The 25,130-nt window shown below is 46.6% G+C and overlaps 11 protein-coding genes across 11 annotated transcripts; 7 read left to right on the forward strand and 4 right to left on the reverse strand.

Annotated features, from left to right (window-relative positions):
- Positions 1–3,123: 3,123 nt before the first annotated feature.
- On the reverse strand, positions 3,124–4,879 carry ASPGLDRAFT_127771 (cytochrome P450; the record flags this gene model as incomplete). The annotated part of the gene is made up of 4 exons (XM_022540741.1): positions 3,124–3,434; positions 3,505–3,623; positions 3,675–4,432; positions 4,511–4,879. The coding sequence occupies 4 exons, from the start codon at positions 4,877–4,879 to the stop codon at positions 3,124–3,126; spliced, it is 1,557 nt and encodes a 518-aa protein (XP_022399993.1).
- A 1,897-nt stretch (positions 4,880–6,776) lies between these two features.
- ASPGLDRAFT_47828 (glycerol-3-phosphate dehydrogenase GUT2) lies at positions 6,777–9,946 on the forward strand. Its single transcript, XM_022546763.1, has 4 exons — positions 6,777–7,709; positions 7,781–8,040; positions 8,101–9,429; positions 9,481–9,946. Exons 1-4 carry the CDS (start codon positions 7,276–7,278, stop codon positions 9,606–9,608), a joined length of 2,151 nt encoding a protein of 716 aa, XP_022399994.1. The 5' UTR covers positions 6,777–7,275; the 3' UTR covers positions 9,609–9,946.
- Positions 9,947–10,262: 316 nt separating this feature from the next.
- ASPGLDRAFT_36076 (uncharacterized protein) lies at positions 10,263–13,031 on the reverse strand (the record flags this gene model as incomplete). The annotated part of the gene is made up of 2 exons (XM_022544647.1): positions 10,263–10,479; positions 12,784–13,031. The coding sequence occupies 2 exons, from the start codon at positions 13,029–13,031 to the stop codon at positions 10,263–10,265; spliced, it is 465 nt and encodes a 154-aa protein (XP_022399995.1).
- A 1,899-nt stretch (positions 13,032–14,930) lies between these two features.
- On the forward strand, positions 14,931–15,850 carry ASPGLDRAFT_128135 (putative DUF814 domain protein; the record flags this gene model as incomplete). The annotated part of the gene is made up of 4 exons (XM_022540768.1): positions 14,931–15,003; positions 15,089–15,123; positions 15,255–15,381; positions 15,450–15,850. The coding sequence occupies 4 exons, from the start codon at positions 14,931–14,933 to the stop codon at positions 15,848–15,850; spliced, it is 636 nt and encodes a 211-aa protein (XP_022399996.1).
- Positions 15,851–16,088: 238 nt separating this feature from the next.
- Positions 16,089–17,226, forward strand: ASPGLDRAFT_384006 (uncharacterized protein). The gene is made up of 4 exons (XM_022544941.1): positions 16,089–16,305; positions 16,375–16,511; positions 16,570–16,992; positions 17,055–17,226. The coding sequence occupies exons 1-4, from the start codon at positions 16,296–16,298 to the stop codon at positions 17,133–17,135; spliced, it is 651 nt and encodes a 216-aa protein (XP_022399997.1). The 5' UTR covers positions 16,089–16,295; the 3' UTR covers positions 17,136–17,226.
- ASPGLDRAFT_384067 (putative Golgi matrix protein) lies at positions 17,005–18,491 on the forward strand. The gene is made up of 3 exons (XM_022544942.1): positions 17,005–17,503; positions 17,567–17,846; positions 17,900–18,491. Exons 1-3 carry the CDS (start codon positions 17,317–17,319, stop codon positions 18,303–18,305), a joined length of 873 nt encoding a protein of 290 aa, XP_022399998.1. The 5' UTR covers positions 17,005–17,316; the 3' UTR covers positions 18,306–18,491.
- A 173-nt stretch (positions 18,492–18,664) lies between these two features.
- ASPGLDRAFT_66984 (guanylate kinase) lies at positions 18,665–19,379 on the forward strand (the record flags this gene model as incomplete). The annotated part of the gene is made up of 3 exons (XM_022549076.1): positions 18,665–18,680; positions 18,736–18,846; positions 18,907–19,379. 3 exons carry the CDS (start codon positions 18,665–18,667, stop codon positions 19,377–19,379), a joined length of 600 nt encoding a protein of 199 aa, XP_022399999.1.
- A 452-nt stretch (positions 19,380–19,831) lies between these two features.
- On the reverse strand, positions 19,832–21,228 carry aspD (septin aspD; the record flags this gene model as incomplete). Its single annotated transcript, XM_022549077.1, has 6 exons — positions 19,832–20,170; positions 20,230–20,443; positions 20,526–20,663; positions 20,728–20,809; positions 20,871–20,999; positions 21,093–21,228. 6 exons carry the CDS (start codon positions 21,226–21,228, stop codon positions 19,832–19,834), a joined length of 1,038 nt encoding a protein of 345 aa, XP_022400000.1.
- A 344-nt stretch (positions 21,229–21,572) lies between these two features.
- On the forward strand, positions 21,573–22,390 carry ASPGLDRAFT_47834 (mitochondrial 54S ribosomal protein bL32m). The gene is made up of 2 exons (XM_022546764.1): positions 21,573–21,978; positions 22,052–22,390. The coding sequence occupies exons 1-2, from the start codon at positions 21,636–21,638 to the stop codon at positions 22,087–22,089; spliced, it is 381 nt and encodes a 126-aa protein (XP_022400001.1). The 5' UTR covers positions 21,573–21,635; the 3' UTR covers positions 22,090–22,390.
- Positions 22,391–22,421: 31 nt separating this feature from the next.
- On the forward strand, positions 22,422–23,916 carry ASPGLDRAFT_384471 (SKI complex subunit WD repeat protein SKI8). The gene is made up of 7 exons (XM_022544946.1): positions 22,422–22,508; positions 22,576–22,612; positions 22,673–22,933; positions 22,994–23,160; positions 23,225–23,318; positions 23,400–23,586; positions 23,652–23,916. Exons 1-7 carry the CDS (start codon positions 22,506–22,508, stop codon positions 23,833–23,835), a joined length of 933 nt encoding a protein of 310 aa, XP_022400002.1. The 5' UTR covers positions 22,422–22,505; the 3' UTR covers positions 23,836–23,916.
- An 81-nt stretch (positions 23,917–23,997) lies between these two features.
- On the reverse strand, positions 23,998–24,841 carry ASPGLDRAFT_26252 (kinetochore Spc25 family protein; the record flags this gene model as incomplete). Its single annotated transcript, XM_022543542.1, has 2 exons — positions 23,998–24,542; positions 24,610–24,841. The coding sequence occupies 2 exons, from the start codon at positions 24,839–24,841 to the stop codon at positions 23,998–24,000; spliced, it is 777 nt and encodes a 258-aa protein (XP_022400003.1).
- Positions 24,842–25,130: the final 289 nt, after the last annotated feature.

Genomic DNA, 25,130 nt, shown 5'->3' on the forward strand with positions numbered 1-25,130 from the left:
TACGAAAGATATCACACTAGCACATGACCCCAAGCTTATTTGCCATTTTTCTAGACAAATTATTTCGTCTTTTTTTTTTTTTTTTTTTTTTTTTTCTTTTTTATCCCTGCAGTACTACAACCCCACAAGATCTCCTCCTGATATACAGTATTATTAGTGGTGAAAATGCCCAGTAATCATGGCTGTACAACACAAACAACGGTCTCTCTGTATGGAATCATAGTTCAAAGTATTCATACATACTTGTACAAGTATATCTACATATGTCACTTATTCCCCCTGATTGCCAATTTGGGGCTACTGCATGATCAGTTGACAGTCAATGAATGGCAGTGTATCAAATGTATCTCTGATCTCTGCACTTAACAGGATGTTAAAGTTCCAAACCATTTGTGGTAAAGAGGCCGCTGCGCACATCACCCGTCCGGGCCTCTTTTGCCAGACTCCACCCCGGTCCTCTGGCAGACAACTTGAATCGCAAATCTCCACATTGAGACAGCCTCTCAGTGGCACAGATCGTACGATAACACCATTTTTGCCCCACTGGCTAATCCACTGTGGATTGCGTGACTGGGTCTGAGTGGCCCAAACCCCATTCTCTACTCATACCCAAAACAGTCAAAACCCCTCGTTTTCTCTTCGCTTCCCCCCCAAAGTTCTCTTGAGATGAAAAAAAGCGTCCAATAGAATCATCTTACCCACAATACCCTCAATCGGGACCCACCCACCCGAAAAATAGTACGACCCAACATTCATCCATACAGACCGTCCATCCATACCGTATGACCTGAAGATTCACCTTATATACCTGGTAGGCTCCATTCTATGTACAAATTTGTACTTTAGAAGCCTAGTACCTATCTCTATTTTCCCTCCCTTTTCTCTCTCTCCCTTTACTTTTTTTTTCACCCTCAATTCTTCTTATATCCATCCATCTCTCTTTGATACCCTCTCTTGTTGCTTTGTTTTGTCCTCTTTGTTTGTGCACTCATACCATACATACAACCGCAACAACAACTCATCTCTGATCCTACGGAGTACAAAGATTTGATTTCTTTCTTGCCTCTCCTTGTCCCACATTTGCAACAGACAAATCCTCTTGTTCCAAGTTGCTTGACCCTCTCCCATTCTCTGCAGCACACTGTTTCTAGCGTGGCTCCTGTCAGAGTACGACTTGGACATCGGACAGGCACAAACAAAGAAAGATCCTGCAAGTGGAGAGTCTACGAGGCGAAAGAAAAAAGGAAAAAGGAAAAAGAAAAAGAAAAGGAAAGAGGAAACAAAGGGATTTGATTGCTCAACGAGATCTTTTCAACGTCCCTGTATTGCCAACCTTGGGAGGTACACTATACATATCTTACTTATATATACCTTCCTCGACCACGTCAACTTCCGTTTCACGAGCTTGGTTTTTCCACCTATTCATCTTGCCTATAAATCCATACCCCATACAGTTGTCTTTTTTCATCTTGGAAGCACACTTTACTTTCTGTCTCGTGAATTGCGTGACTCGTCTCTGAATCCGGATCGCTCCTTTATCTCTATTCATAAATTTATCCTCGACCACTACTATAATGGCCACCGAATGGTCTCTGGATTTCTGTCTGGTCTGTGATCGACAGACACTCGGAGGCCCCTATTGTTCTCAAACTTGCAGACTAGCAGAACTGGATCTCGTTCCATCCGAACAATTACATCCTTCGTCCAAAGTAACCACAACCACAACGAAGTCCTCCCGTTCACATTCGTCTCGATCCTTGTCACCTTCTTCATCACAAACATCCCTCTCATCGCTACGAAGTAATGCCTCATTGAACTCCGCCCAGTCGAACCAATTCCAGAATGAATTACGGGATTACGCCAGTTGTTTCGATCAAGTCCGCGATTTGAAGCGACGGATGACTTCATGATGCAATTCCATGCTACGCCTTGCTTGTTCACCTTGCCCAAAGGGCAAACTCGATTCATTTCTATCCCTGTTTTTCTACCACCATATTCGGCAGACTGAAATAGCGTTGTTTTATTGCCTTTTCTAAAAATTTCCTGTGATCATAATGGCGTCCCAACTCTCATTTTAACTTCCTTTTTTTTTTTTTTTTTTTCCTTTCTTGCTCTCCCCACAAGGTTAAGGGTACACACGTGTGAATGTTTGGGCATAAATATACCTGTATTATTGAGTTTGTTGTCTATTAATAGCTAATGGGTTGATGCTGACACGAGTAAATAAAAAGGGAATTTAAAATATATAAAAATAAGGCTTCGTTCCACTCTTGTCCACTTGGGAAACATAACTAGGGCATCGGCGCAATCTTTTTCTTCCCGGTCTTGCAAAGCTACAGACTACCTATGCGAACTATGCCACCCGGAGCCACTTTAGATCCAAGGCTCATACTTTCCTTTACCCATGGATACTTGGTATTCCCTTCATCTCCCCTAAACTCTGTTTGGGCGTCGATTCAAAGCTGTAACGACTACTGATAGAAAGTGGATCATTGATGGCGACAACGAGTGTTCTGGGCAAGAATGAAGTTGTGTTCAGTATACCAATATGCTATCATGAAGTCCACTCCAAGACCGTTACTCCGGGTATATGGGAAACCAATATCATAACGTATCTCTTAGTATGGTCAACATACCTCTGCCACTCTGAAGCATTTGCGATAACAGGGGCGCAATCCACGTCCTCAACAAGGGTATCATGATTTCTCTCTGGTCAAGTAGATATTAACCTGATGGTACGTTTTGTAGAAGATAGCACTTGTCAAAAAACCGTGCTCAGACCCCCCCCCTTCTCTCAAGCGGTTGTCTAACCTGGACTACTTTTCGGGAAGCGTCATCCGCGAGTACAAAATGATTATAGCCATCAGAAAGATTAAGTATACTTTAATCCGAGCCATCTCTCCTTGACTGTAGGGAGATGCAACCCATTGTACCCTGACCACAATGCGAATCATCCAGGGTTAACCTCGGAACTGACCAGCCATATAAATACTTGGCCAAGTAATTTGATTCAGACCCATAGGCTCAGTCATTTAGTATTGCATTTCTCATGACCCATCTATTTGCACAGTACATTGTCCCTGGCATGCTTCGCCCAACATAATCTTTAACGTTTCAACATCCTCACGTACGTGCCAGACCCATCCGAAGTGCTTCCTCATCTCTCGGAACAAATTTGACCTTGTACTTTTTAGGGATCGCAACCAAGCTAGTAGGATCCGAGTTGCCGTAGACAGGGTGCCAGTCAGCGTCGTCATGCGGTTGAATCCGGAAGCTTCCGAGCGTTCGCATGAAAACCAAGTACAGTTCACGATTGGCGAGCAGTGAGCCTGCACACATGCGGTATCCCATCCCATAAGTGAACATTGGTGCATCAGGCTGCTCAAACCATCTCTCCGGTCTGAATTCCTCGGGGTCGCTCCAGACTTCGGGATCTATAAATCGCGTTAGCATCTTCTCATTCATGTCCAGGATTCGGACCCTGAAAAGTGAGATATAACTAACCCATATTACATGCCCACGAATTTAGGAAAAAGACGGTACCCTTCGGAATCACAACAGCCTCATATGTAATTTCCCTGATGGAGGTTCGGGGGAGCGCAAGACGAAGGACCGTGTAGTATCTTCGAAATCCCGTTAGCTTGGGATTTGGAGTACAAAAAGCGACAACTTACCTCAGACATTCTCTGACAAGGGCTGCAACATATGCGCACTTCTGATCATCTTCAGCGTCATAAATGGGCTGTCCACTTCCATGTAACTTCTGAATTTCCTTAATGGCTTTCTCCTGAATGTCGGGACGGCGGGAAAGTAGACAGATACTCCAGGCGACGAGAGTGGTGACCGTGTCAAGGCCACCGGAAAGCATGGTCAAGCTTATGGAGGTAAGCTCTTCAGAGTTCAGTTTCGCTTCTTTGTCCAAAATGACATTGGCCTGGATGCAGGGTTTGTGGGTTCCCTTCTCCATTCGATCGTCCAATTGTCGGTTAAGACCAGTAAGGTACTTGTCCCGGCGGTCTCGCATTTCCTTGGCCTTTTTGGAATTCGTATTGAAAGGGTTCAACCGTAGAAGGGGTATGTAATCCTGCAAATTGCCGGTGGTGCTTCTAAATTTGCTGATCTCTTCCTCGACATGGGTGATCTCGTCAAACAGATCCTCCTCCTGTGATGCTACTCGCACACCCCAGTTGAGCGTCAAGGCCAAGCTCAAACTAAGCCGTTGGATCATGGCCATAGGGTCGACAGGCGTACTTCCGCCACTTCCGTATTTGAGCAGCTCTTCGATGAATGACTTCGTTTCAACATCCAGATGTTGAACATAGCTATCCACGGATGGCCGGTTGAGAGCCGATGCGGCACCCTTTCTGCGCCTCTTTAAGGACTCACTGTAGGGAGATGTGCCAATGGTTGTGCCAGAAGTATTGGAGACAATCTGAATTTATAATAGTTGAGTCCGCCAAATCCAATGACACAAAATACGAAGGGCGAGAACGAGGGATGGAAAGCTCACCTTGTGGAACGTATAAAATTCAGGCCTTGAACTGAGTGCTTGTGCATTCTGCCCAAAAAGTACCTTTGCAGCGGCAGCCGAATTTATAACAAGAATGGGAACATTGCCCAGCTGGATCTGATAGACAGGACCGTAGGTTTTGGACCAAATACGGTATTGCTCGGCAGCATTTTTGCGGATCTGGACAAGGTTGCCAATCAAGGGCAAGCCACGGGGGCCTTCTATTCCCTTGACACGGGCAGATGCGCGAATGAATTCATTGAAGATGACATAAAGAACAGGAACGAGGGCGATAGCTAGCCCCAATGATTGCTGCGGGGACTGACTGATGTTGGACAGCAAAGAGGATAGAGCGGCTGCTATCGCCATGGTGTTTTATTTCGTCAAGTGAGTGCTCTAAGATAGATGGCTCTTGTCTTCAGCACACAGTGGCATCGGCCGTTCCCTTATAAAGCACCAGTGGATGGTCTGCATTTTCGCTTGTTCTCTATGAGAGGAACATTTCCGTCCTCTCAAAAGATCAGCCGGAGGGTAGAGGCATTGGATCAACTCCCCCGCATGACGACTAGTCAGGGACAAAACTGGGGTTACCCAGCGGTAGGCAAGCAAATGCCCATTCTCTCATTCGCTGTCGTGGGTGGTGTAGCTGTAGCTGTAACAGCCGATGAGATTCCGCACCCGGAATTCTTCCGCAACTCCGGATTTCTGGCAGAACTGAATTCCGCTCTGGAGACCTATATACACCCTATGGTGATGTATTCTTTTCACGTTAAATTGAAGGAATTATAGAACCCGCGACAATTTACATTCAAACAACCCGTCAGTTCTATCAAACCCTTTGCAGTGCCAACCTTCCCTATAATTCGACTATGTATACGCAATCAGCGAGCAGACAAATCCAATATATCTTAGTATAATTGTGGTAGCCAGCTGGGCGCCTGGTCAATGTACTAAAGAGGCATAAATAAGTAAGGAAAGGTCAAGTCTTTAGTATCAATATCAAGGACCAAACTCCCAAACAATTAGGGCCTATCCAGTGCCTTGGTGACAGTACAGGCAACAGTGAGCAATGAACGATCAGGGCTTAAGCACAATATTGTTAGGGCTATTTTGTTCGGAACTTCTGTGTTTATCTATCAATAACATCAATGTATTCAATTATATAAAAAGGGTTTCAATGATAGATAAAACTGCTTCTTCATGCCCAATGCTTGTTTCATCGACCGAAATTCGGAGATTGATATACACCACGTGACAGCGATCTACCCCACTGCCCAGATTGAGGGATGTTCAGGTGATTTTTTTTTTTTTTTTTTTTTTTTTTTCTTGTGCTGTGGCCCAGGAGAGATTCTAGATCGTCAGTCCATTTAGGGGTCAGGGGTTTCTAGAAGAGATTCTCCATTTGTTGCTATTACTAGCGGTAATAGTTTTAGAGTAGAAATCCAAAGTTGATTCCAAGCCAAATAGTGTGCATTATTATTGCTCTGCATAATTATTAACTTGGGATAAACCAAATGGAAAAGAAACAAGTGTTCAGTGGGTTATGACTGCATTGCCTCGTCACCCGCTGAATCCGGATTGCAATTGGGAGTGGCCTTGGCATTTTCAGTCTTATGAAGAGAATAATGATAATAATGTTTGTTATCGGGGAATACACATTACGCTATGTACCCGCAACTGGTGGGCCGAGCCAGACAACTGGAAAACCTCAGTACGGAGTAGTACTTGTACAAGTACAATAGTAAGTAGTGAGATTAATCGTACAGAGTGGGAAGAAAAGAATCGCTATCATACAGAATATTGTAGTGTTATGAAGCCGTTCATACTTTTACGAGGCTAGACATGCTGGATACATACCGCAAGACAAGAAGGGACTATCTTTAAATAGGTTGAAAAAAAAAAAAAAAAAAGAATGGTACAGGTGACCTCGTCTATGGTTCATGTGACCATCCACGGGATGCGATCAAACTCACCGCTTGCCCAGACTGAGCTGACCAGAAAATCTCTGCGTGTCACATGGCAGCCCAGCTCCGGAGTTCGGGAGCCATGTCCGACCACCTGGAGGGCCCTCCACCGCCCACGCCGGGGGCTGCCGAGACCTTGATTGGTGGGATTCTGCCAGCGATACCATCATGGTGACCCGCCCCCAATGGAGACCCCCGATGACGCTATGGACAATCCCAACAGGGAAGTCCAGTATTACCGGGCAGGCTGTATAGTATGTACCTAGCCAAGGAAGAATACGAAAAAGAAGCCAGGATGGAATAAAAAAAGAAGAAAAGATCTACTGGAACCTGTTTTTTTTTTTTTCCCTTCTTTTATCCCACCCTACGTATAATACTTACTGCACTTCCTGCCGTGTTGCTTGCTGTACTAGTTAGTACTCTCAACTGTACAGCTAATCCTCCCTCGATTCCTGGGTCATTCACTCCCAAAACCCTTCCTTCCCTCCTTCCTACTTCCGCTATTATCTATCTCCTCCCTTCCTTCCTCATTCCTCCTTCTTCCTCGCTTATTTGCTCTACACTAACTGCAACCCACCTAATTGATTCGCGCTGGTTGCTTCTCTCGACTTGACACGTCTATTCTTTTCCCACCCTCCCCACTCGACCAAGACTGCAGGTCAATTCAGGATACCGTGGCCTCCGTCATTGTCTTTAACCTTTCCTCCGAAACGGACATTGACGTGCTGCAAAAAAGAATTGTCCTATCGCTGAATTGAGTCCATTGACTCTCCAGAAACCCCTCCCAAGACCAGATTCACCATGACTTCGCGCTTTTCTCGCAGACTCGTGAAACCCCTCCTCTACACCTCGGCTGCTGCGGCAGCAGGTGCTGGTGTTCTATACATTTCCTATCGCCCTCGCAATATTCCTGGATTGGAAGCTCCCGCAGTGCCCCCGCCGGGCTACCGTGAAGGAAAACTGATTCCGCCTAGTTTCCCTGTGATCAAGTCCCGCTTGGAGCAGATTGAAGAACTCAAGCGCCATTCGAGCAATGATAACGATTACGACCTCCTTGTCATTGGTGGTGGTGCCACAGGATCCGGTATTGCCCTCGATGCTGCAACTCGAGGATTGAAGGTGGCCATTGTCGAAAGAGATGACTTCAGTGCCGGTACCAGTAGCAAGAGTACAAAACTTGTGCACGGTGGCGTCCGTTATCTAGAAAAGGCTGTTTGGGATATGGATTATAACCAGTGAGTGATCTGTCTTTACAGCACCTTTTTAAGGGGAAACGATGCTGATACTTGCATTTCTTGCTATACAGATACAAACTCGTTAAGGAAGCCTTAAGAGAACGGAAATACTTCTTGAACACTGCTCCCCACCTTTCGAACTGGCTCCCGATTATGGTCCCTGTGCAAAAGTGGTGGCAAGCACCGTATTTCTGGGCCGGTACCAAATTCTATGACTATCTGGCCGGTTCGGAAGGAATTGAGAGCTCTTACTTCCTCACCAAGAGTAAAGCGATTGATGCATTCCCCATGTTGAGAAGAGACAGTGTGATTGGTGCCATGGTTTACTACGGTATGCAGTCTGTGGATCTTTCTAAATGCCTACCAAGTCACTAATATGTTTGCCGCATAGATGGTGCTCACAATGATTCGCGCATGAACGTCTCTCTCGCCATGACGGCTGCGCTGTACGGTAGTACCGTTGTCAACCACATGCAGGTCACTGGTCTGACCAAGGACGCGTCTGGTAAATTGAATGGTGCTCGCGTCAAGGATGTCATTCCCGGAAAGGGTGGTCCGGAGGCTGAAGAATTCACCGTTAGGGCCAAGGGCATCATCAACGCAACTGGCCCCTTCAGTGATTCCATCAGAAATATGGACGAGCCTGGTATCAAGGAGATAGTGGCCCCCAGCTCTGGTGTCCACGTCATCCTTCCCGGATACTACAGTCCTGCCGACATGGGTTTGATTGATCCGTCTACATCCGATGGTCGTGTTATCTTCTTCCTTCCCTGGCAAGGAAACACCATTGCCGGTACGACCGACCAACCCACAGAGATCACGCCTCAACCTGAACCATCGGAACATGATATCAACTGGATTCTCAAGGAGATCCGTGGATACTTGGCTTCTGATATCAACGTTGAGCGGAGCGATGTCCTCGCTGCATGGTCCGGAATTCGTCCCTTGGTTCGCGACCCCAAGGTGAAGAGCTCGGAGGCATTGGTCCGTAACCATCTCATCACTGTCTCTCCCTCCGGTCTGTTGACCTGCGCTGGTGGAAAGTGGACCACCTACCGCCAGATGGCCGAAGAAGCGGTAGATGAAGCGGTTGACGTGTTCGGCCTCAAACCCCGTCACATGTCGGATGTTCCTGACATCAGCGGTGTCGGAGGCAGTGGCCTCGTCTCGGACGGTGCGGTTCTCGATGGATCTTGCCAAACCCACCAGGTCCGTCTTATTGGTGCACACGGTTTCTCTAAGACTCTCTTCATCAACCTGATTCAGCACTTCGGACTTGAAACCGACGTGGCCAAGCATCTTACCGAGTCCTACGGTGACCGTGCTTGGCAAGTTGCGGCCCTGTCATCCCCTACTGAGAACCGTTTCCCCGTTCGGGGCAAGCGCATTTCCGCATTGTATCCCTTCATTGACGGCGAGATCCGCTATGCCGTCCGTCATGAATATGCCCAGACCGCCGTTGACGTCCTTGCTCGTCGGACTCGCTTGGCATTCCTGAACGCCGAGGCAGCCCTCGAATCGCTTCCCAACGTGATCGACGTGATGGGTGAAGAGCTGAAGTGGAATTCTCGTCGAAAGGACGTTGAATTTAAGGAATCGATCCACTTTCTTTCTTCGATGGGTCTTCCCAAGACTTTCCTTGACATGTCTAGAAACGATGTCGAAGGTGGTAAGGTCAAGGATGTCGAGATTGCCGAGCGAAAGACATTCTCCAGAACTGGTGAGTATTCTCGATTGTCCTTGTCTGAATAATCGGCTAACCTATACCCAGAACCCCCGGCGGACATGTTGGAACCTGATGTGCAGCTGAGCATCGCAGGCCCCAAAGCGGCAGTCTCCAAAGAGACAACCCCGGAGTCGCCCAAAGGAATTAACCCTGAATCCCCAGCAAACAAATAGATATGCTATAGAATGATCTCTGTATAAATAATTCAACTTGTATTATCTTCAGTTTCGTTTATCCCATGTTTATATCCAATTTCTCTTGCGTTTTGCAGAGTTTGGCCTGACTGCAAGGAATCGGAGAACAAGACAAGGAGTCTACCCACTGCTAGGGCAGTCGATGTTACTCCTTCAGGCAGGTGTGATTGCCCAGGCCACCTTCCCTATGACTCCTTTCTTGCCCCTTACCTCGCTTCCTTCATGTCCATTACGAACATACAACAGCTCATTGACAGCAAGCATCCAGAACATATCTCATGTGTCTTTTTTCCCACTAGGTTCCTCTGCTTTTGTCGACACTGCTATATCCACAATAGGTGAGACATCATCGCATTCGATATTGAGTCGAAGCCTAGTCGAAGCCTAGTCGAGAAATTCGCTTGTCAGAAGATATGCAGGATCCCTTTGGAAGCGAAGATGGCGCTGCTGTGAAATACAAAACCATGACCTACCTGGTGGTGAGTCTTTCGGCATACATCTTGAATTCATTATACATGAAGGCCAAGTCTAACATTGGGATGGAACCTTCTCTGCTGAAAGCTACATAGTTGGAGCGAGGAAATCTGATTTCTACTAGTTATGATCGCAGAAATCATATCTCTAGTGATTCTCTTACTTTCCAAAGCACTTGCAACGCTTGAGCTTCTCCCGTAGGATGATTCCCTTGTCCCAAGCAACGAGCCTTTGCTGGTCATTCTCAGGGGAGTCTTTGTTATCCTTGGAATCGGTATCCTTACGACGTACACTGGACTCATCATCGGCCAGGTGAAATGTCGGTTTGTGCATATCCATACCATGGCCGATGCCGGCTGGAAGCCCTGGGGAGATGCTGGACGCAAGATCATGTACATGTCACAGCTTACCTTTTTCATCTTCGGCATGGGCAGTCATATCCTGGCATTTTTCGGAACTTTTTGACTGAGCATTCTGCGTGTACATTTGCGTTTTCGCTTACTGGCCTGGTCATCTCATTTGCCCTAATACTCCCCCGCCGGCTTGAGATCTTTCATCGGTCAGTTTTATTAGCATCATCGGAGTTGACACCAAATCATATTATCTTTCCGCAGTCACCTCCCCAACTCCCCCCCCCGGGACGAAACCTTTGGCAATCGCGAATATCGTCTTTGCATATGCCGGGCATGTTGCGTCCTTCACGTTCTTGGAGTTGAAAGATTTGAAAGGCCACCCGAAATCACTGGCGCTGTTACAATTCAACGAGATGTTGCTTTACAGTCAGCGCTATAGTAATATATGTCTTTGTTGATTCGGGAGTCGCTTCCCCAGCGCTCAATTCTGCTGGTCCACTCATTAGGAAGGTCGTCTAATTGCCATCCCAACAGTACATGAGCTTTTTTTTTTCCTCCTAGAGAGGCTTACCAGAGAAACATTTCGTTACTAACAAATTATTTGGAAGAGGACAAATTGTGATCGGGGGCGTCATCAACGCTCAAGTTGCCGCGAAGTTCATCTACATCCGGTCATGCAAGGGCACCTATGCGATGCATGCTAGATCCTTCCTGGTAAGGTTACTGTGGGCATGTATATGCGGTGTCCTTTGGGCCACGTCTTGGTGTATTGCAGATAGTATACCAGTGTTCAATGATATCCTGGGCCTTGCAGCATATGGCAACCCCAACTCCTATGTTGAGGTTGACCGATAGGGATACGTGGACTATAGGAGACTGACATGTCTTGCACACACAGAGTTCTCTGTTTGCCAGTTGGTTTTCGTTTGCTCAGTATGTTCTTGTGATGATTATAGCTGTTTTTGTGGTAAGTCCTCGCAGACAAAGATGGTACTCTTGCCCAAAAAAGTGGCTAATTGAGAAGCAGTTCGTGTTTGGTCTTTATTCGTCCATCGCGTCCATCGCGTCCATCACCATTTGAAGGCTGGCATTGGAGGCGGTGCGTTTTCGTGTTCGACTAATGCGTAATCGCAGGCGTCTGGATTCTGCATCATGACTATCATGACTGTTGTCAATTTTCTATTGAACGGGGGAGAAGAACAGAGTTTCGAGGAGTTTGGAGTTGATGGCATCATTCGGTCTCTCTCTCTCTCTCTCCCCCCACCCCCCTGTTATTTTGCGACCTGCTAGAATAGGGCAGATGCAGAGCGTTTAATAGTTACTTTGTACTTTGATACCTTAGTCATCATACTGGGTTTTATCCTAGATGGAACTGCGGAACCCGACGGGCGGCTGCAGATGGACCCCTCTTGCTGTCATCCAACACGTACCTGTACTATGAACAACCCCAGGAATGAGTATTCAACACAGGGAAAGAGGGGGAAACGAAGCAGCCCATATTCTACGGGGCTTCGCAGTATCCAACATGACAATAGGACAAAATGAAATCCAATAAGGGCAGGTATATTATTCTTTACTATACATATACAGAGTGTATAATATATGCTTCATATGGAAAATGACCCAATGCAATCAAATGCATTCAATTCATGCAGCGCTGCTGCATACCACTTGCGCTCACGACTCCAATGATTCCCATCTGTACACGTAGTCGGCCAGCGAAGAAGGGAGTATGAAACGTAGGAAAGCGCGCAAAAAGAAGAGTCGGAATAAATAATAAAAGAAAACAACCAATCAGTTCGACCAAAAAACTCCTGCTGCAATGCAATAATTGTGTCCTCCCCAGGCCTGGATTCTTTTTTTTTTTTCTTTTTCTCGTTCTTTTCCCCTCCCCCCTCTCCGTTCTCCTTTCAGGTGCGGTGGCGGTGGTTAATGTGGCAGGTAACTAACACTCAACATTATGTTGATATTCTTATCGGTGTTTTCTGTGCGTCGTTGACAGCTCCCGTCATGAGAACACCACCGAATGGCTGGTATGTTTGCCGAGTTGAGTCTCCATGGATAACACCATATTCTCCTCTGCTTCTTTCAAAAGCCCGTACATCCCAGAATTCGCACGCCGCTACGGCACACAAGGCTAGTCGGATTGTTCTGCAGCGCGACAACCGGCGGAGAAAGTTGGCGCATGCGGTTCCGTAAAGGAAAAAGAGAACGAACAAAAAAATAAAAAAGGAAAACCATCACAGGCCTGAGAGAATTTAAACCGTTATCCGTATATGTATCCAATAGATTATGTTTTTGATGTTTGACGATAATTGTTCCAAAACCGTTCTGTGGCTTTTTGAGCGATTTTCTGGGCGACTGGCGAGTCGTTGAATTTGGACCGTCGGTAGAAATTGAATAGAGCAAACTCGTCGCCTGAGAGCACATAACTGTCCGGTTGAGCTTCAAGTTTGCGTCTTAAGTCGGCAATCGCTGTTTCGAGGACTTCATTGGCCTTTGGTTCGATATGACCGTCTGCGCTATCGCGGGCAATTTCAAGAGCTTTGCGAACTTCCGGTGATGTTGAGCCCATTCTGGTATATATGTATATATATTTCTCTTCTGGGGTTGTTTCTTCTTTTGGTCTTTGATCGCAAAGTAGGTAATCGAGAAAATGGAAGAGAGGAATAGAAGGTGTGGGATACTAGAGGCAGAGAAATGGAAAGAAAGGAAACAAGAGAACAAAAAACGGGGCGTTGCTCTCTTTAAAAAGGACAATCATGCCATCGGAAACTCTGTCAACGTTCGGCTACTTTTTTTTTTTTTTTTTTTTTTTTTTTTTTTTTTTTTCTTTTTTCTTGTTTCTTTGTTAACCTTTCCTGTAAATTAATATGGAATGGTGTGGAGCAGGGGGGGAAGGGAAAAAATAACAACAGTCGTGGATCGAGTCTAATGCAGTGACGTTGTCCGCTGTACGCCATAATCTGGACAGAGCTAATCATTTCTTAATTCAATAGTAGTATACTAATACCGAGCAGTGCATACTCCATTAATAGCCCAGAACCTTCATATAATGAACAGCTGTCAGGATACAGAACAGGAGCCGAAGGGGAAATTTCCGAGAAACACTCCGGGGAAACCCTTTTTTTGAATAAACTTTTTTTTTCTCCGAGAGTTTATCATGTGCTTTTGTCTTAGGATTAATTTCTGATTGATTGCTTGTTTTGTTTCTTCCTTCCTTAGATGTCACTGTACTATGTACAGTGACTACAATATTCTTCTCCATCATGAATAATTATAGTCATGACTGTATATTTATTTTCGTGGCCCATGTGGCAGGTGGAGTTCTGGAAACAAACGGGCTCTCCCGTTACGGCAGCCCTGGACGCTTGGCATAACGGTTTTGTCTGTATAGGGAAGAGATTAGAAAAGAAGTTACCCCTGATTGGCGTTTTGGAACCGCGGCCCACGGATTCTGACGGACGTGGGCCGTTTGGGAAAGAGACAGAAAAGAAAAAAAAAACCAGGGAAAAAAAAACCGGCGTGTCAGATGAAACAAACGGTCCGAAGTTTATTACTTGCCTACTACGGTTAGGCGCGGTAACGATAGTCTGATTCGGGTTTAGTGCCGTGTAGGTTAATATTTCGGCCAGTCACCCTTGCTGCTTGACTACATCTGGAAACCTCTCCGGCCACTGTTGATGGTCGCGATTCTTATCATGAATCATGGGCTCTGCTATTGGATTAGTACTACAGAGTACGTACTACGTACCCGGGTACCAACAAGTACCTATGCCCATGTACGTGCGCGTTGCATCCGGTGCATCATCAGTGGAGTATGTATATTTGATTAACGCAACCAGAAAGTACTTATAGACACGTTCTTTAGTTGAAAGTACCGAGATCAACAAGTTCTTCGGATGAGTGCCCTAACTGAGTACGAGTCGTAATACATAGTCCCTGACTTTGAAGGCAAGGCTTTTCACGATAATGATTGCCGAAATGAGTAAGTGCGACAGTCGGGGGAGACGGCGCTATGTTACTGTTACTACGAGGCAGTCCAGACCAATCATCGAGTGATAGGCATTATCTGTCTATCAAGGACTACTGATATGGGAAGAGGAACGGTTGACTCGGAATCAAGAGTATATATACATGCGTATTCCACGCGAATTATTATATGCATGGATATGACCACGGTACCAGCCGAACAAAGCAATAATAATATCTCTTGGTTTGAAGTCGCATCAGAACTTTGATAGTTCTTTTCATAGTGTTTTATTCCATTGACACCATGCCAGGTCCATTGATGCAGCTAACTAGTTATTCTACAGCCAGTATGACTAATCCAGATCCCGCAAAATCTGCCCCTCCTGCGAGATTGTGCACTGCATAATACCGATAAAGATATTGCCATATCTCTTCATTGTACCCCTCCCTGTTACCACAACAAAGTGCACAACAAAGTGCACCACGAAAAGACGCCGGTAAAATGGTATATTATTTTACTTCCAAGGTGGTTCAACCCTCCGCTTTCATATACGTCGGCAAAGACAAGTACGAAAGTATGGACCGACCATTTTCTCATTTTCTCTCCAGCTTCGCAACTAAGCTCAAAGAGATCTGACCTGCTTTGTTCACTTGTCATAGATGAGGATTTGATAAAGCACGGGCTGGATAAGGACGTCTGGTAACTATCATAGTCCCCAATTTATCCTATCTATGAACTCGTCAATTGACTGCTGTCTCTTATTCTCACAGGGTTCGTTTCGCTCTCTCTACGCTCAATTACCTGCCACTGACTACTATCGCACAGTTTCACGTCGATAACTTGTCTAGCGCTCACGTTTATCTACGCCTTCGCGACGGTGAAACTTGGGACAACATTCCCCAGAAGCTTGTGGATGACTGCGCACAACTGACAAAAGCGAATTCTATCGAGGGTCCGTTACCCATCACCATCTAGTGCAGCCTTTCTTTCCCGAAAGATTAACTTGAGTGAACCGAACAGGAAATAAAAAGGATAACATCACCATCATTTATACACCATGGGCGAACCTCTTTAAAGACGGATCCATGGAAAGCGGTCAGGTATCTTTCCACAATCCTAAGCAGGTCCGTAAGATCTTCGTCAAGGAACGAGAAAATGCGATCGTCAATCGACTCAACAAGACCCGCGTCGAGAAGTTCCCCGACCTTCGCGCCGAGAAGGAAGAATACATGAAAATAAAACGGAGAGAGGAGCGCAAAGACAGAGAAGAACAAAAAGCCAGGGAAAAGCAGGAGAGGAGGGAACACGAACAATTGAAATGGCAAAAGGACCATGCGTACGATGACCTGATGACTGAGGAGAACATGGAGGCCAGTTGCAATCATGATCGCGACCCCGATTTCCTTGACGACTTTATGTGATTTCGATTTACGATTCATACCCCAAAGCATTATTCATTGTCATAACTCAGGAAAAGTGATAGGAAGACGGTTAGCATATCAGGAGTGGGCTATCTCTAGAATTAGGATCATATTATAGTTGATGGGAAGGCCTATAAAGTCATGGACATAAACGCTGCTGGCTCTTAGTTCAATGAGCCTGGAATTTTGATAACAGAAAATCAACATAAAGAGACCACGGCCTGAATCATAACAAAACTTGGATTTCTGCCATAGTCTTTCAATATGGAGAATGCGGACGGGAAGCAACCAGCCACGCTAGTGATGTTGACAGACGGGAGTATTTCGTAACCATCGCCCGCCCAGGACAACAGGAGCCGTTCCCGAATCCGAAACCCGACCCAATATCTCTTTCGACCGAAAGTGAAGAGGACAAGAAGAAAAACAGAAAGGAAAGAAAACAAAAATGCCTGAAGGTATAGTAGCTCTTTGATGCTTCGTACATCTCCCCGGCTGGCATTGTCGTTAACCCGAGGCCGAAACAGGCGCGAAGTCGAAGAAGAACAAGAAGAACAAGGCTGCCGCGAAAGCAAAGGAAGAAGCAGGAGACCAGAATACAGAAAATGGACACCTAGAAGAGAATACGGAAAGACAATCTGATGACGAGGCACCGGTGTCGAATGTAGGTGGTTCCATTGAAAGCCATAGATGGTGGAGGATTATACTAAAACTTGGGAAAGCCACAGGGTACGCCAGCTAATTCGATAAACGGGAAATCCGTCAACAACATAGCGACCGAAAAGACTGCGAGCAACGAAGACGATAGAGACGATGACTCCGATGGAGAGTCTGCCGCTACGACCAAAAATGATACCCAGCAGCAGGCCAAAAGTGACGCTGAACCACCAGCGCTCGATGCACAATCCAAAAACCGTTTCGATGCCCTTGTGCGAGATCGCGATTCATTGCGGGCAGAGGTGACCGATATGCGCAAGTCCCTGGAGGAAATACAATCCAAGCATCGGGCAGACATGGAAGCACTACAACAAAGGGTAGACGATGCCGAAAGTGAGAAGGGACAGGCGGAAACGCAATACCAGAAGTTACTGGAGAGGGTCAATACGATCAAGGCCCAACTAGGGGAAAGACTCAAGGAGGATGCTGTATGTTCTGACCATTTGGTGGTGGTGCTACTGATGATATTTGAACTAACACTCTTCTTCTGGCTTTTCGCGTAGGAAGAAATCGCCCAGACAAGGTCGCAAATCGAAGAGCTCGAAGAACAGAACTCCAATCTCACAACTGAATTGGATTCCAAATCCTCGGAACTCGCTGAGATCGCGAAAGAAAACGAAGAAAAGGCCAAAGAGATAGCCACGCTGCGAGATCGAACAAACCTGTCCCAGCAAAACTGGTTGAAAGAGAGAGATGAGCTAATCGAACAGGAATCGTATCTTCAAGCTGAATTCGAACAAGCCAAGGAGGCCATGCATAATTGGGAAGTTCTTGCCATGGAGGAACGGTCGATTAGAGAAAACTTGGGGGAGAAAGTCATCGACCTCGAAGAACAGCTGGCCAACCTCAAAGACGCCTATGAGAAGGCCGCATCCGAGCGTGATAACCAATCGTCGACTGTGGATGGCTTACAACGGGCCTTGCAAGAAATCCAAACCGGTAGGTTTCCATTGCTGACAATCTATTACTCGGGAATCACTAACAAATAGTGATACTCTATAGCCCGAAAGCAAGAGCTTCGTGAACTCGTCGAGAGCTCTGATGCTCAGCTGGAAGAACTACGGCAATCTCTTCGTGATGCAGACAATAGAGCATCTGAAGCCGAAAAGTCTCTCCTAACTGCCCAAGAAGAATTGGAACGGGTGCGCCCATTCGAGAAAGAAGTCAAAGAGAAGAACCTTCTCATTGGCAAGCTCAGACACGAAGCTGTCACTTTGAATGATCATTTGACAAAAGCCTTGCGGTTTCTTAAGAAGGGAAAGCCAGAGGATAATGTTGATAGGTACTATTCCCCAGCATTCAATCTATTGTATCTTGCTAACCAAGGTCACCAAGACATATTGTCACCAACCATTTACTGCACTTTCTTGCGCTAGACAGATCAGACCCTAAGAAATTCCAGATATTGCAGCTTATTGCAGCACTCCTGGGTTGGACAGATGGTAAGCCCAATATTAACACCCTTTCCCTCACTTTACTGTTAATACCGACCGGAATAGAGCAACGCGAACAAGCAGGCCTTGCGCGCCCAGGAACATCGAATACCTCTAGCAAGCTTCGAGTCCCCGGCACTCCCGTTCGTACGCCTAGCACGCCGACGTTGGCCACGGAGTTCATGGACAACGGCACTAGCCACAAGGAGTCGCTGGCGGAACTCTGGTCCAATTTTCTCGAGCAAGAATCGCAAGCCGGGAATGACAGCGCAGCAAAAAGCGGGAACCAAGGACAGTCAAAATCTTAGACTATGTAAAAAGGCATGCTTTTGTATCAACTAGCCCTGAGGTTTTCTTTTTCTTTTATTTTCTGTTTATGACTTGACGGAATTCATCATCCTTGATTTGTGTGTTGTATGATAGGCTGGTTCTTATCGAGATCATTCGAGCATTCCAATTACAGTCACAGGTCCTACGTGGGGAACATAGTACAGTATTTGTGTGGAGTCACCGCCTTGGGTTCTGCCGCGATAGATTCATGAAGTTTGTTCCTGAACATTTTTGCTGGGTCTCTCTTTGGTCGATGAATTATTTGCTGGAATCTCGCACTCGCCTTTCATATTTAACTAGACGACTAACTACATTTGCTCGCTACTCAACCTCGACAATGGCGACCAGTGCTGGTACAAAACTATCATAACCCCTCCTACAGCAATCGACTAACTCTTTGATATACAGTGCACAAGTTCCGTCCGGTAGTGGTATCGGGCCCCTCTGGAGCTGGAAAGTCCACCCTTCTCAAGAGGCTTTTTGCTGATATCCCTGACACCTTTGGATTCTCGATTTCGCGTATGCTCCTCGCCCAATTATTTGCTTCAAACTATGTCACTCATTCCCTTCGCTTGTTAGATACCACTCGTGCCCCTCGACCAGGTGAACAACATGGACGCGAATACTACTTTGCCACCAAGGAGGACTTTCTGGATCTTGTGAGCAAGAACGGTTTCATTGAACACGCGCAGTTTGGAGGAAACTACTACGGCACCAGTGTTCAGGCCGTGAAGGACATCGCGGAGAAGGAAAGGATATGCATCCTTGACATTGAGATGGAGGGCGTGAAGCAAGTCAAGCTCACTGACCTCAACGCCCGGTTCATGTTCCTTTCGCCCCCATCGCTTGAAGAGCTTGAGAAGAGATTGCGTGGCCGAGGAACTGAGACAGAGGAGAGTCTGAATAAGCGTCTTACTCAGGCAAAGAATGAGCTTGAATTTTCCAAACAACCCGAAGCGCACGATAAGATTGTCATCAATGACGAATTGGAAAGGGCATATGTCGAATTGCGGGATTGGATCGTTGACAGTGGTAAATTCGGCACGCAGTAATGAGCAATGATTCCCTTACTCAATCTTTTATGCGGTACATATTATGTTCGATATCCAAAGACAGCACTAGACAAAATATAACATATTTTCCTCATCAATAGAAATTAATGAAATTAAGTACATGTAATCGACACTTCGCATTAACATTGTAGTGTCGGCCCCGCTCTTGCGAACAAGAAAAGAACAGCTATTTAGGAAATCAAACCCAGTCAGTTCAAAAAAGAAAGGTGATGATATAGAACATGAAAAAAGTTAAAATGGATATCAGTAACAGCTTGCAGGTAAAAAAGGAAATAGGGAGGGAAGAAAAAGGGAAGAGATGGACCCTCGGAACTGCCCTATGATCTGTCTGCGATAATTCATGTGGCAATGATTGGTATCAAGATGCTCGCTACACCAAACAGCGGGAAAAGGAAAAGTTCATGTGCCCAAGCCGACAGCTTCTATGAGGCCTAGTAGCCGTTCATAGTAGCCCGTTGCGAGTTACGGCTGAGCTCCCGCTCAGCAGAGGGACTGATAGGCCGACTAGTAGCGCTGTGACCGCCTGCTGCGCTGCTCTCCTTCAGAGCCAAAAGCTGCTTGGCACGGAAGGTCTCGTAGTGGATCTGGCTGGTGGTCTCGACTAGGTCCTGCAGGTGGGTGCGGGTCAGGAAGTTTCGCAGGTAAACGAATTCGCAGTGGTTCTCGTCCTCGACGTTAATGACGCCCCAGCGGTTCTGACGGCCACGAACCTGCTGGCCGTTGACGACAATGTTCTTCTCGCTCCCGACAACAGCAAAAGGAATGATGTCCTGCAAAGTTATCCCGTTAGACAAAAGAAAGCAAAGCCGCCAACTAGTAGAGCCCGTACCTTGATCTGGACATTCATAGCACGCTCCTCGTCGTCAAGCTCGCCATTATCGTAGGGGTACATCTTCAGGTTGTGGAACGCAAATTCCTCCTTGATTCTCTCCTTGAACACCTGGCGTTCCTCGAGAGTGAGAGAATCAGACTTGGCGATCACGGGAACAACATTGACGACATCCGACAGCTTCTTCAGAACAACGATGTCAATGGGCTTGAGTCTATAAATATTCAAAAAAAAAAAAAAAAAAAAAGATCAGTCACTGCATGCGCTTAATGATAGACATATGGGTCATGACTCACGCATGGCCAGAGGGCTGGATGAAAAACAAGCAGCAGTGGATACGGGTATCTTGGATATAACGGTCACGCTGAGCAGTAAGTTCCTTGCGGAGGTATGCCGAATGCTGGTCCTTGATGTACTTTACAATCGGGTCCCAACTGAATGCGTCATTAGTTCGATTCGTACGGACCAATAGGCCAAAGGGATTGATTGGGGAAATACCATCTGTCGTTGTTGACCTGGTCACCGTAGCCAGGAGTATCGACGATGTTCAACCTGAGACGGACCCCGTTCTCCTCAATAACTAGTAATGACTTAGCAAACCATCCCCCTTGGCATAGAACCAATGTCGTAGCGAAACGTACTGTGAGAGGCCGCCTGGATTTCGGTGGTCGAACGGACGGGCTCATCAGGAGTGAGACGACCCTTGGAATCGATCAGGTGGGAAGCGAAAATGGTGTTGATCAGAGTCGATTTTCCAAGACCGGTCTGGCCTGTTCACAATAAAGAGTGCACGGTCAGTCAGGACCCGTAAAAGCAATCTGATAGCGCGGGGGGGGGGGTCAAAAGAGTCCCTGGCTACATACCAACGCACATCACATTGAACTGGAAACCGCGCTTCAACAGCTTCCGCTCGATCTGCGAAGTGATACTGTCGAAACCGACATGGCTGCGAGGAAAGACGGTCGCGGTGGGAAGCGAAGGGGTAGTAGTCGTGGCCATCGTGAAGAGACCTGGAGGAGTGGTAGTGAGTGGTAGGAAGTGGGTGTAAACGAAAACAAAAAGCAATTGGAAGATAGAACACGAGAGTCGAGTCCGCAACGGTTCAACCAACGAGTGATAAAATACACAAGAACTCCTTCCTGTCTACACCAGGAAAGTCCCAGAAAGAAAGTCAGCAAAGAGAAGTAGCGATTGAATAATGCCCTTCGTTCTTTCCTCGTCTTGATCTGGAGGAGGCCCCTTAATGGCTCAGGGGGCCGCTAATCCCGATCGGGCTAGTGCGTCTCCGGCCTCCGACTTGAGCCAGACCAGGAACTTTTTTGGTCGGTCTTGATATTACTACTAATGAATTTGAAGATTGGATCAGTCCTGCGAACACCTCATATATTCCTTTCGATAATTCCACCATGGCTCTACGAATGCTCCCATCTACCATGTCTTCGCAAATGATTCCGCGACTCCTTTCGTTCTCGCCCGCCACCGGTCAATGGTCTCGGTTCTTTCAGAGCTCCTCCGTTCTGACCCAAACCCTCTTTAGACCCGTTGGGTTGTCCTTGACAATTCCGGGTCTGCTTTCTGATATCTGGGATTCTGTTCTGCGTGCAGTACCGAAGAAGAAGGTCTCCCACATGAAGAGACGCCATCGGCAAATGGCTGGCAAGGCTTTGAAGGATGTGAAGAATCTCAATACCTGCTCGGGTTGTGGACAGGTGAAACGCGCACATGTTCTGTGCCCACACTGTGTAGCGGGTATGACTCTGCTCTGGAAGAATAGGATGTTTCACTCGGCGTGACAACTAACCACGAGGTCTTTGGTCAATAGATATCAAGAAGCAATGGGGTAAGACCCAAACGGCATGATTCTTACGCGCGATCATGAGACGAGGAAGTCGGACGATAAATAGAATACGAGAGACTCTTACGGCTATTGTACTTTTATATGAAAGGGAGTGTGTTGTGTGCGGCATGGCATCTGGCGTCTGGTTTATACTGGGGAAAAATATTTGTCTGTTTCTGTTTTGTATATCCATTTCTTCCTAGAATTTTGTTCAATGGACACCAGACCTGAATCTGGGTCGTCAATCGCATCCGTATAATCTCGTATTTGTTTTTCTTCAGTTGTCAGCTTTGTTGTGGGCTGTTTGTTCCCCAGATGTGAAAGGGCCCATTGATGATCTCACCGACGGCGGCCAGGATTTTTGTTCCACCATACAACTGCCACCGATTCAATATCTTTTGCATAACACACATCTCTCGAGGGTACAGGGGATTAAACAATGGTAAGATTGGCAGAATTTGAGATAGATAATTCAAATTGTCTCTGTTGATTAACATGACTGTGCCCAGTCAAAACAATATCTCTCGTGGGGTTCCGCAGACAATGGTATCTATCTTCCTATATCGTCCCAGATTATATGAAATGATGCTAAGGTATTTATTTCAGCACATCCAATCGATATATTCTCGTTGGCTGTAACGGATAAACAAATTCTGTCCGCCTCGGGTGCTTCTTCCATTCAGGTCCATTCCACTACGGACCCAGACTTTCCCTTGGCACAGACTATTGAAGGGGCTCATAAGGTCGGCTGCCATCACGTCGTGACTGACGGACGCGGCTCAAGAGCCGTCAGTGTGGGATTTGGTGGTGAGATTCAGATCTGGGCTTGCCGTGACGGAACTTGGACCAAAGATGATGCGGGATCAGGTAACATGACTTTCTTCCTAACCAACATGATTACCTATGAGACTGACGGATGCGCAACAGGAATTACAGGTTCTAGTGAGGTTTGGGCCGTTGCTCTGTCAGAGAATGGACAGCTCCTTGTTGGTGTCAGTCAAGATGGTCACATCAAAGTCTGGGACTTGAACGCCAGTGGCGAACAGATACAGGATTACGAGACCAAGGGCAGCTTCGGTACATGCTTAGATATGGTAGGTGCATTGAAAGCCTCTAGTTTTGTTTGGGTTGACTTCTGGTGATATTGACGCAACATAGTCTGCGGATGGTCGTCTCATCGCCAGTGGACACGAGAATGGTAGCGTCTACATTTTCAGCACTGAAACCGGTCGGATGCCTTTTTCCTTGTCAGGTATGTCATCTCTACAACGCAAGGGCTTTTTGTGTGAAGTCGATAGACCCTATAACGGTGCGTATCTGATGCCTCTCCCAGGTCTTGTGAAGCCCGTACGAACCGTTGCTTTCTCTCCTGCCGGAAAGCTCCTCGCTGCTGCCGGTGATTCTAAAGTCATTGTGCTGTTTGACACTTCATCTGGAGAACAAGTCGCAAATCTGTCCGGTCATTCAGCGTGGATCTTGTCGCTTGCGTGGAGCACCACAGGAGAATATCTTTTGAGCGGGTAGGTTGCTTTCGATGCGATTCTTTGCCGCAGTGCGGTTTGAGCTGACACAAGGGAATAACTAGGTCATTTGATGGAAAGGTTAAGGTCTGGTCGATCGATACAAAAACATGTGTTGCCACGCACTCCGAAACCGAAAAGACAGTTTGGAGTGTCAAGTGGCTTCCAAAAGTCGGAAGGTCTGAGGGCTTTGCGACTGCGGGAGCAAATCGAAGCATAGCGTTCTACCGAGAAGCTACCGGGGGTTAAGGCATGATTTCCTTGATAATTGCATTTACGGAACATACTGATGAGACGATTATAATCATGATGCCGATATTTTCAAGATGGGGTTAGCAGTATTATACAAAAATAACATGTAGTTTCATGTGGGACATAAAATCGTAAATCGCTTTCCACCGGGTGCTTCGTTCATTTCAATGCCTCAACAAACAACTTGCGCATCCTCTTCAAGAACGCACCAAAATCACGATCCTCGTTGAGTATGTCCAGTTCTTGCTCGAGGGCCTCCCTGTCTAACTTGGGACGCGTGTGGAATACCTCATAATCCCGACTGGCTGTCCCAAGTTCAAACCAAGCCTCTGCTTCCCAGTCTTTTTCCAGCAAGTGACTATAAATGAATTTCAACCGATCCTCCCTCCCCGCTCCTTCAATCCGAAGACACAGATAATCTTGCCAGAAGTCGAGTTCCGGAACGTTAAGGCGAGATTGAGCATCCAAATTTCGAGCATGGGCCTTTTGCGCGTCAAGTCTCTGGTTGATAGACTTTTGTGTCTCCGCAATCTGCTGCCTTAAGCGATCCCGCTTGACCAGACGGGAATCGCGCTCTAACGTAATGGAGGAGATGGCGGCATGCATTTCAGCGGCTTCGGCAGCCTCTTTTTGAAGTGTCTGCTCGTGCGTTTGCGACTTGAGATTCAATATTTCGATATCCTTCTGTTTCATCCGTTGGTCCTCTATTATATCAAGCGATTAATTTCCGATTCCAAAATGGAAAGTTCGTTTTATTTGCCCTCAACTCACCCTGAAGTTCTGCCAGATTGATCCTGAACTGATTCCTCTCCTCCAATACTTGCTTCCTGCCTCGCTCAATAAACGCATCGAATTGCATGCTAAACTGAGCCATGCGATTGCGTAGATCTTCAAATCCAAAGTTTATACTGGGAAGCGAGTCTGCCATTGAGGGCGCGTCCGCGGTAAGTAGGGGTGGCCGCATGCCGCTTGTCGAAAGAGACGGATCGAACGATGAAGACATCGTGGTTTATCTTAGCCGTGCGATGTTGTGGCATATGATGGGGTTCTATTCGGAGATATGTCGCAAGCGATAGTTGTAGGTTTGTTTTTGTCTCGTGGTTTTGTTGATTGTTTATCGACAAGAGATCGGGGAATGCGCGCAGAGAGTATATAGACAGCACAGCCGACCAAGAAACGAAAAACGGGTAACTCGGAAACTATCAACTCAAAACGATTAAAGCCAGAAAAAGGTATGTCAATCCAAGCGTCTGTAAATATTCAATCGCTCCGAAAAGAAACAGAAGAAGAAA

This window comes from Aspergillus glaucus (assembly GCF_001890805.1).
Source record: "Aspergillus glaucus CBS 516.65 unplaced genomic scaffold ASPGLscaffold_12, whole genome shotgun sequence".
NCBI lineage: Eukaryota > Fungi > Ascomycota > Eurotiomycetes > Eurotiales > Aspergillaceae > Aspergillus > Aspergillus glaucus.

Excerpts from the sequence above, each read along its gene's own strand:
- ASPGLDRAFT_384006 (XM_022544941.1), top strand. Across the intron at positions 16,512-16,569 it reads ACGAGGCACCGGTGTCGAAT|CCACAGGGTACGCCAGCTAA; the intron begins GTAGGTGGTTCC and ends AACTTGGGAAAG. Across the intron at positions 16,993-17,054 it reads AAAGACTCAAGGAGGATGCT|GCTTTTCGCGTAGGAAGAAA; the intron begins GTATGTTCTGAC and ends ACTCTTCTTCTG.
- ASPGLDRAFT_47834 (XM_022546764.1), top strand. The coding sequence starts at position 21,636 with ATGGCTCTACGAATGCTCCCATCTACCATGTCTTCGCAAATGATTCCG. Across the intron at positions 21,979-22,051 it reads GTGCCCACACTGTGTAGCGG|ATATCAAGAAGCAATGGGGT; the intron begins GTATGACTCTGC and ends TTTGGTCAATAG.
- ASPGLDRAFT_384067 (XM_022544942.1), top strand. The coding sequence starts at position 17,317 with ATGCATAATTGGGAAGTTCTTGCCATGGAGGAACGGTCGATTAGAGAA. Across the intron at positions 17,504-17,566 it reads CTTGCAAGAAATCCAAACCG|CCCGAAAGCAAGAGCTTCGT; the intron begins GTAGGTTTCCAT and ends GATACTCTATAG. Across the intron at positions 17,847-17,899 it reads CCAGAGGATAATGTTGATAG|ACATATTGTCACCAACCATT; the intron begins GTACTATTCCCC and ends AAGGTCACCAAG.
- ASPGLDRAFT_384471 (XM_022544946.1), top strand. Across the intron at positions 22,613-22,672 it reads GTGGGGTTCCGCAGACAATG|CACATCCAATCGATATATTC; the intron begins GTATCTATCTTC and ends TATTTATTTCAG. Across the intron at positions 23,587-23,651 it reads GGAGAATATCTTTTGAGCGG|GTCATTTGATGGAAAGGTTA; the intron begins GTAGGTTGCTTT and ends GGGAATAACTAG.
- ASPGLDRAFT_47828 (XM_022546763.1), top strand. The coding sequence starts at position 7,276 with ATGACTTCGCGCTTTTCTCGCAGACTCGTGAAACCCCTCCTCTACACC. Across the intron at positions 7,710-7,780 it reads TGGGATATGGATTATAACCA|ATACAAACTCGTTAAGGAAG; the intron begins GTGAGTGATCTG and ends CTTGCTATACAG. Across the intron at positions 9,430-9,480 it reads AAAGACATTCTCCAGAACTG|AACCCCCGGCGGACATGTTG; the intron begins GTGAGTATTCTC and ends ACCTATACCCAG.